The following is an 8655-nucleotide window of genomic DNA, read 5'->3' as shown; positions in this document are numbered from 1 at the left end:
TCAGAGACGGGAGCTTCAGGAGGTTCAGAGACGAGTGCTGGAGCAGAGGGAGGCAGTGATGCTGCAGCAGAGGCAACAAGAAGAGGAGAGGAAGAGACAGGAAGTGGAGATGGAGCAGATGAGGCGACAAAAGGAGGCTTTGCAGGCTCTGATTCATACTGATGCACAAGTAAGTGACGGGGCTATTGCTATACGGGTGTTTTTGTTACAGCACAGTAGACAAATTGTTTTCAGACGTCAGCTGAAATGTTTGAGGCTCCTTGATCCTAAGTTTTTTTTAAATATCGAGTTTTAATTACATTGCATGAAAACAACTTTCCCGCTGTATTTTCTCAGCCACAGCCAGTTCCAGAGGCTGCCAGTGAAGTGTTGGTTTCAGACAACGGTCAGACCCGCCTCAAATTACTTGCGTGCCTGCTGAAAGCTATTGAGGAGACTAATGGAGGAACTTTATCACACCTAGAAGACCCTCAGGAGAACGATGGCTCCCCTCAACCGCCGTCTAACAGTAGTGAAACAGGTAACTGACACGTTAGACTGCAGAAAACATTATTGACACAATTTCCATTTAATTTCAGAATGGAACATGTTGTCCACTTAACTTATGTACCCTTGTACACACACAATGTCGTGCCCTTTTTTGTTCAGTACTGGTTATTAAATTAATTTAATGGATTTATTTTACACATTTTCTTGTGTAATACTTATATTTAATTGAATTAGGTCTGAATCAGTGATGGTGTTGCTCTTCCATTACAAATTAAATGGCATACACTTAAAATGACTTTTTATTTTTTTTAATTTTCCATTTAGATCCGATCTCTCAGAGCAATGTTCCTGCTGGACCTTCCCCATCGTTTGTCCTCCCTTCAGCACTCCTTCCTCCTCCTCGAGCAGGAAAGCCTCCGGTGACCCGTGTCAGGCTGGGCGTCATGGAGCTGATGACTGAACAACATGAGCTCAGTGCTATTCAAGAGGTGGAGTCGCCAGGCAACACCAGCCAAGTCACAGGTCAGCTGAGCACCAAAACACGTGAATAACAGACTGTTAAACCATAAGTCAATCTATGGTGAGGAATATCAGTTGACTTGGATTGTCGATGTTTCCTATCTCCAGGCCTGGATGAAACTATGAAGGTTCCTTCACATACTGCGGACTGGGATCCACAGGAGGAATCTGAATCATCTGTGGCCTCTGATGCAACTCTGCAGACACCCTCTTGGTCCAGCAGTGGGCAGCAAACTGTTGAAAGACTAACTGACCATGAGAGACGGCTGATGAGGGCTGGAACATCTCCAGAATCCTCCCAGTCTGGTATGTAGAGGGGCAGGTGAAGGGAGGGAGGAAAATGGTAGTATTTAATTTACTAATACTACTAATAATAACTTGTTTGGAACATTTCTTTCCAGATTCAGTGCTGAGGATAATGTCACCGCTTTCCTCCGACTCTGGGAGAGGAGCTGACTACTCTGGTCCTGCAATCACAAGCTACAGATCCCCCACAGAGGTAACCAGACCAGTGATAATGGTACTTTAGAAACAGATGTTGCATATTGGCACAGTGTTAATACACTCTGAGATTCACGTTGTGGATCAGTGATGAAAATTAGCCAAATCTGAGGGCTTGGACAGTGTCTGCTTCAGCCTTTGATTATGCTTGAGAAGCTTTTCCTGTGTCCGTCTGTATGTTGTGTGTATGTGTCTTGAGTGTATGGAGTGAATGTGTAAGAGTGTTAATCTGAGTGTGTGTGTTTGTTTCTCTTTACTGAGCGATGATGCAAAACTTCTGGACCTGAAATGTATTTAATTTAAATACGTTTAATGATGGTTTCTACACTTGAACTGAGCTCAGTGAGTCTGTGTGCATGTACATTACATTAAATTTACCAAAAGGCAACAGTATGAGTAGCTTTTAAAATTATAAGGGCAAAAACTACAATAATTAGAATCTGTGTTTTTATTTTATTGACTTATTTTTACAGTTTATATAACAGAACACCACTTAATGGGGGCCATAAAGTGACTATAGTAAATAATGAGTAGGCTACTTTTACTTAAGTAAATAAATGATCTGAATACTTCTTCTGCTTGTATGGAGTGAATGTGTATGACTGTAAGTGTGAGTTTGTCTTTGTGTGTGTTTGTTTCTCTTTACTGAGTGATGATGTAAAAATACTGGACCTAAAGTGTGTTTAATCTAAATACATTTTATGAGGGTTTCTACACTTGAACTGAGCTCAGTGAGTCTGTGTGTACATGTCATAAAGAAAATACCAGTTTAAAATGAATTTGACTACAGATGGATGAAGTGTGAAACCAACAATATGCTGAAAATTAAAATGGCAATGGTTTCTAAAAATGTGTTGAAGAAACTTTAAAGGCTCCTCTTTTGGCAACTTTATAACATAACACTTAATGGAGGCCATTCTGCATAATAAGTAGGCTACTTTTACTTTAGTAAATTATCTGAATACGTCTTCCAACACCGTCAAGAAGCCATAAACATTGAGCCATAAAGTCTTTAAATATAAGTGTGTGTATCTGTGTGTACTGTACTGTATGTCTAAAACTGTGAGTGGGTCTCCTGAGTTATGTTTATCTCCTTGACACTTTTTTGTTTTGTTTGTGTACGTATGTATGTGTCAGTCTGCATGTAGGCCTCCTGATTTTGACTGTCTCTCCTCCACCACCATCTCCACGGGCAGCTACGTCACCACTGATCCTGAGCAGAATGTAAACACAGGTGAGGGACTGCAGGAGAGCAGCACACACCGCTTTCGTCGTACGGTTGATTGTGCTTTGAATCTTGTTAAATCCAGCAATAGAAACTTCACCTTTTAAAGGTCAGAAAGTCTATGAGACGCCCGAACAATGATCTGTACTGTATTTAAATCACCCTCCCTTACAAACATCAGTTTGCTGGCTCTTTATTATTAAAATATTAATCTGTGTTTCAAAATCATTGGCGTTATGGTGGGACTTGTTGGATGACGCTTCAGTTCTGCAGGTAGTTGGCCCTGTTGGGTGCTGTGTTCCTGTAAGATAATGTGGTGACAATATGACACCCATACTCTATATACACCAAATAACATGCTCGCTGTTATGTTTCTATCTTTGTTATAACCTAAATCTGCTCTCCTCTCTTCTTCTTATCCAACTTCTTCATTAGTTAAATCCCCGGACCTCAGACGTTGTGTGGAACCAGGACAAGGAGCAGATTGTCTCAATGTCTCCTCTCCGTCCAGTCAGAGCTCCAGTATTAAGGACAGCTCTGGCTGTCGGTCAGGTGCGGCTGTAGGCGATCTGTTTAACGACAGCAGCATCCAGCGCATTATAGACAAATACACAAAGGAGCTTAACATCTCCCTCAGCACCACTGGGAAAACCACAGGTATACTGCACATATTCATCACAATCATACCCTCTTTCTTCAGTTTGCCACATTTGTGAATGTGTATGTGTGTTAATCTGAGTGTGTGTTTGTTTCTCTTTACTGAGCGATGATGCAAAACTTCTAGACCTGAAATGTATTTAATGTAAATACTTTTAATGATGGTTTCTACACTTGAACTGAGCTCAGTGAGTCTGTGTGCATGTACATTACATTAAATTTACCAAAAGGCAACAGTATGAGTAGCTTTTAAAATAAAAAAACTACAAACTGCCCAATTAGAATCGGTTCTAATGTGTTTTTATTTTATTGACTTATTTTTACACAGTTTATATAACAGCACACCACTTAATGGGGGCCATTAAATGACTATAGTAAATAATGAGCAGGCTACTTTTACTTAAGTAAATGAATGATCTGAATACTTGTTAACACTGACTAGAGCCATAAAATCTTCAAATGTAAGTGTGTGAGTCTGCCAGCCAGTGAATGTGTATGACTGTAAGTGTGAGTTTGTCTTTGTGTGTGTTTGTTTCTCTTTACTGAGCGATGATGTAAAAATACTGGACCTAAAGTGTGTTTAATCTAAATACATTTTATGAGGGTTTCTACACTTGAACTGAGCTCAGTGAGTCTGTGTGTACATGTCATAAAGAAAATACCAGTTTAAAATGAATTTGACTACAGATGGATGAAGTGTGAAACCAACAATAAGTCTTATTTCCTCTGTGTTGATCTGCAGACAGTGAAGGCTCATATGTGGATGAACCTGACCCTTCAGTTCCTCTGCAGTCTTTGGTTCGAGCCCCGGAGAGGAGAGAGGACAATGAAAGCTCTTCAGCTCGTCAATCACTTCCCTCAGACACAGCAGGGACACACAGGACAGACCTGGTCAGTGACTTACGACCCACAATCCTTTGTGTTATTTGGGAAAATAGTTTAACATAGCTCTATCTCTCCTTTTCTGGTCGTATTTCCCATTGACGTTAAACTCATAAACAGAAGTCCATTATAAATATTTGATACAGCTATAAAATACCCAGCATTCAATGGATGTTTTGTTTTTACTATAGGAATGGGACAATAAAGTCAATCCAGTCCTGGAGCACCTCTCAGGTGAGGACCCATCCCTGGCCGAGGACTCTTTCAGACCCCTGATTGGCCAGCTGGCAGACCAGTCCTCCTGTTTGGCTGCTGACCATAGGGACTTGGCCATGGAGCAGCTGGTTGGTCAACCATCAGCGCACTCGTCTCTGATCGGTCAGTTACCAGGTCTGCCGGTTTCAGTGAGTTTGGATCAAGCTGGATGGGATTCCACTCTGAGTCGGATGATCGGTCGACTCTCCCATCAGTCCAGCTCACACTGGCTGAGTGGTGGACGCGACTTTTATGCGGGTCAGCTGATGGCTCAGATGGCGTCGGAGCAGTCGACCACATGGTTGGAGGAAGGTCCAGAGGGGAGCCGGATGAGACCGCTGGTTGGGGAGCTGGATGAGTCTGCTGGCCAGCACAGTGGAAGCTCAGGTGAAAGGACTGTATGAGGTGCCTGATGTGGGCAGTAAAGTTTAAAATTACTGGAAGATTAAAGATAGACTCCAACTTTCTATTGATTAACAATAAAACATTGTGGCCATCATCAAATTATTCAAGTTTAACAATTAATGGGTACATAACAAAGTAATCAAGTGGACTATGGTTAGTTGCAGTCGTAGTTAAAACATTGTCCTATGGTGAAACATGAATTGATGCCCTCATTATCACTTAAGGAATTAATACAGTTTAATTCAAATAAAAGCTCTGAATGCCAGTGCCGTAGCAATCTGCACTGCCAGTTTATATCAGCATATGTAATCTGCTCTGTGAACACACTATGCTCCGGTTTGACGTGCTCATCTCCTTTATTTTTGCACTCAAAGTGGGGAAATGAGGTTGTGAGTCAACTAATCTGCTGTTTGTAGGTGAAAGAACCCACGTGGATCTTGGTGTTTCGACTGAGGCCAGCGTGCAGTCATACCCAGCGTTGCCTCCTGAAGCCTCGTCACACAGTTCTTCTGTCCCGGGTGTGAGTCCACACGCACAAGACCAGACGCTGCAGAGCCAAACCAGTCTAATGGACCTGGGCCCCGAGAGGAGTGAAGGTGAGGCACAAAATACTCGAGTCATTTCAAGGGAGTGCGGTGTATATAAGTTTAAAGTTAAACATTTAAGGGAACTTTAGGGAAAAAGAGTCAAATATGTTTTAGTCAGCTATCTTGTATTTGAATGTATTTTTCATAAACTATGCGCATTATGTCACCATTTTCAGTCTTTCCAAGCTCGGACTCATTCCACCCGTTACTGGCTGAAGTCACCCACAACGAAACAGCAGACGCCTGCATGACCTTTCACCTGCCCGTACACGATGTGCCAAACTCTCCTGAAGGACAGTCAGCCAGCTGGGAACGCAGCGTCTCCACAACTTCTGAAGAGTTTGAAACCCCCGACGGTCCTTCTGTTGAGTCTGAACCGTCTCCTGAGCGACTTAGAACAGAGGAGCCGTCCAGCTGCGTGACTGCTTCCCACGCCTTACACGAATCTGCCTCCCAGCTCATCACCTCCCAGTACCACCCCCAGGAGTCTGACGTGGAGATAACCGCACAGAGTCTGTCAAATCTAACCCTGTGTGATGATGCTTCTACTCCCAGCATGCCGCAGACAGACGTAGGAGACAGAAGCTGCATTTCTGAGAGGCATGAAGTCCCATTCAGCGACCTTTGTGTTGGAGAACTGAAGTCTGAGCAGGGTTCAAACCTGCGGAGTGCTGTTCCTAACTCAGAGGAGATACTGGTACGATTTTATTTTTCTCGTTCCCCTTGGTAAACTTTGAAGAAAGCATAATCTTTCTGACATTAACTGACCATTGCAGTGCCTTTAAAGGTCAGAGCACTACAGACGGTTCTTCTGTCCTGTCACAACAGCACTTTTAAACCTTTTTTAACTTGTATGTTATGTCAACTTGTCATCTCTCCCTGTCTATCAGGAAGCTGCCAGTGAGAAGGGGATCCTGGAGCAGTCAGATATAACGCTAGTGAGCCTGACTGACACCACGCTGCAGGACCAAGAGACAACGACCACTGATGAAGAGGGAGTTTGGGAAGACCAACATCCAGATGTGGTTGTGGTGGAGGAAGGACAGAAAGGCCAAGAGACAGAGGTGACTGTCTTTTGTTGTTGAGTTTTTGGCTTGACTTCAGGAGTCTTTCTGATCACAAACCTTGTCTTCTCTAGGGGTCAGAATCCACATTGTTACAGGATGAGACTCCACAGGACAAGGACCAAACGGATGCAGGTAAAATCAGTTACTGAATATTGTGTGACTGATAAAACGCTGTTGGGAGTGCTGCATGAGTGAGATGGCTGAACTTTGGGAAACCTGCTTCTGAGTTAAATATGGATGTGATCAGGAACAAAAAACATTTTAAAAATCAGTGTTTTCATATTCCGTCATTTTGTTCATTGTAAAGCCTTCCATCCTTTCCCTCCTTACATTCAGTGATGCTCCTGGAGTTTCAGTGGGGTCCTATCAGAGCCACGCGGGAGGTCAACCAGCAGAAGCGCACAGCTCTGCTCCAGAGATCATCCCGCAGGGTGGAAGACATCAAGGCCAGACGGGCTCTTGCCAAGATGCTGCCTGAGAGCCGAGCTCCATCTGAAGCCGGAGAGCAGTCTGAAGCTAAGGGCTCTCAACCAGTCACCTGTAAGGCAAAGACAAAGTCAGAACCTCAACATAACATTAACACCAAGTCAAAGGGAGGACAGACTCAGCAGCAACAAACTACTGACAAATCTGGCTTCATCAAGCAGAAAAAGACCCAGCTTCCCCCTCCAGGTATTTCACCCAAATCACTTCCAACTAATAATAAAACCAATACATTTGTTATAATCGCTGGCAAAACAAGACAAACTATAAAAAAGTCAGTTAAGCTGCATTCAAGGAAGCAACTTTTATATGGACATCTTAACCTTTCAGAATAAAAAAGGTTGTAGGATAGATTCTGTTATGGTGATGAAATTAGTTTTTATACCCACTGAATGAGTATTCATAAATACTTTATTTATTAATAAACAGTCAGAAAAATAATTACTGTAATGTGTTATATGGCTTTCTTGAACAAACTCAGAACCTGTTAAGTTTCATGTAAATGTCATAAATCAGTTCCTTCTTGAGGTGGCGAGAAACTGTAGCAACTAATTAGTGTTTTTCTTTGTTCCCTCAGTGAGCGAATCCAGGCTGAAACGAGTGGACGAGATGAAGATCTGCCCGCCGGAGAAAAGGAAACTAGATGTTACTGAGATGCACCAGAGAACTCAAAGGTGCTGCTTCAGTATTACTGGCTGTTAACATCTGTCTTTCAGCCATGGATGTTTTTTCTTACAGTGACTACTATGAATATAAAACCTGATTACATCTAAACGATGTGGCATTAACAAAACGAAATGATGCCTTGTATCTGTATGCAATCATTTGTTTCCAGGCTGTATGAGCGGCTGGAGGAGGTGAAGCATCAGAAGGCAATCAGGAGCAGACAGGAGGCTTACGCAAAAAACAGACTGAAGGCCAAAGAATTCCACATGGTAAAACAATTATCACTGTTTGAGAAGATAACACAATAATGTATAATTATAATAATAATAATAATAAAGATGTTTATTAGAGAACTGCAGTTTAAACTATGTTGATTGTTGTCTGAACTGAGATTTGAGGATATTTTTTACTTTCTCTTCACAGAAAACGTTACAGAAACTTCGTACCAAACAGACTCCGCAGTGACTTTGAATATGTTCTGCTTTTACTTTTGTAAAAAATTAAGTTATTTTGTAGTTTTATCAATAAAGCATTTTAAGTTATTTGAATCTACTTTTTGCACTCAATTTTGTTGAATATTAGCACTTCTATTACAACATTATTTTAGCAAACACTGACTTTCAGATAAGTTTATTTAATAAGAAAACATTCATGAAGTCATTTAAAGATATACATAACCTTTTTTACAGAAATGAGCTGTGAAAGTGAGGTCAGTTCAGAATTAACTCATCCATTTTTACATGACACAGTTGAAGAGGTTAACCTGAACTAAGTTATGATTCTGGCTCCACACATGGTTGGTTTTTTGATTCATTAGTTTCATTACAAAGTATGGTATCCTGTTATCAAAATGCTGTTTCAGAGGCCAAACAACAATAATACAGATCCTGTTACAACGTAGTTCCCGTTCCCACAGAAA

At 41.7% G+C, this 8655-nt stretch overlaps 2 protein-coding genes and 1 long non-coding RNA gene across 3 annotated transcripts in view; 1 reads left to right on the top strand and 2 right to left on the bottom strand.

Moving 5' to 3' along the window:
* The window catches only part of cep295 (centrosomal protein 295), a 15262-nt gene extending 6974 nt beyond the window's left edge, over positions 1–8288 (top strand). Inside the window, exons 14-30 of the mRNA XM_035680137.1 lie at positions 23–169; positions 337–520; positions 814–1011; positions 1117–1314; positions 1410–1507; positions 2647–2743; positions 3170–3391; positions 4134–4282; positions 4465–4915; positions 5350–5529; positions 5697–6217; positions 6411–6584; positions 6659–6719; positions 6924–7259; positions 7648–7744; positions 7906–8005; positions 8160–8288. Coding sequence (XP_035536030.1) covers positions 23–169; positions 337–520; positions 814–1011; positions 1117–1314; positions 1410–1507; positions 2647–2743; positions 3170–3391; positions 4134–4282; positions 4465–4915; positions 5350–5529; positions 5697–6217; positions 6411–6584; positions 6659–6719; positions 6924–7259; positions 7648–7744; positions 7906–8005; positions 8160–8201 — 3255 coding nt within the window. The 3' untranslated portion in view covers positions 8202–8288. The remainder of the gene's footprint in view (positions 1–22; positions 170–336; positions 521–813; positions 1012–1116; positions 1315–1409; positions 1508–2646; positions 2744–3169; positions 3392–4133; positions 4283–4464; positions 4916–5349; positions 5530–5696; positions 6218–6410; positions 6585–6658; positions 6720–6923; positions 7260–7647; positions 7745–7905; positions 8006–8159) is intronic.
* On the bottom strand, positions 4284–7058 carry LOC118341766. Its single transcript, XR_004797454.1, has 2 exons — positions 6918–7058; positions 4284–4937 (listed from the first exon to the last, which is right to left on the bottom strand). It is a non-coding gene; the product is annotated as an uncharacterized LOC118341766 (long non-coding RNA).
* Positions 8289–8350: 62 nt separating the features above from the next.
* The window catches only part of ech1 (enoyl CoA hydratase 1, peroxisomal), a 5562-nt gene continuing 5257 nt past the window's right edge, over positions 8351–8655 (bottom strand). The window contains exon 11 of the transcript XR_004797453.1: positions 8351–8655. The gene's annotated coding sequence lies outside the window, so the exon portion shown is untranslated.

The sequence above is a fragment of the Morone saxatilis genome, unplaced genomic scaffold (genome assembly GCF_004916995.1).
Source record: "Morone saxatilis isolate NCDOM2014 unplaced genomic scaffold, NCSU_SB_2.0 Contig8, whole genome shotgun sequence".
Lineage (NCBI taxonomy): Eukaryota > Metazoa > Chordata > Actinopteri > Moronidae > Morone > Morone saxatilis.
The sequence above is the reverse complement of the archived record's forward strand: the minus strand, read 5'-3'. Positions and strand labels throughout refer to the sequence as shown.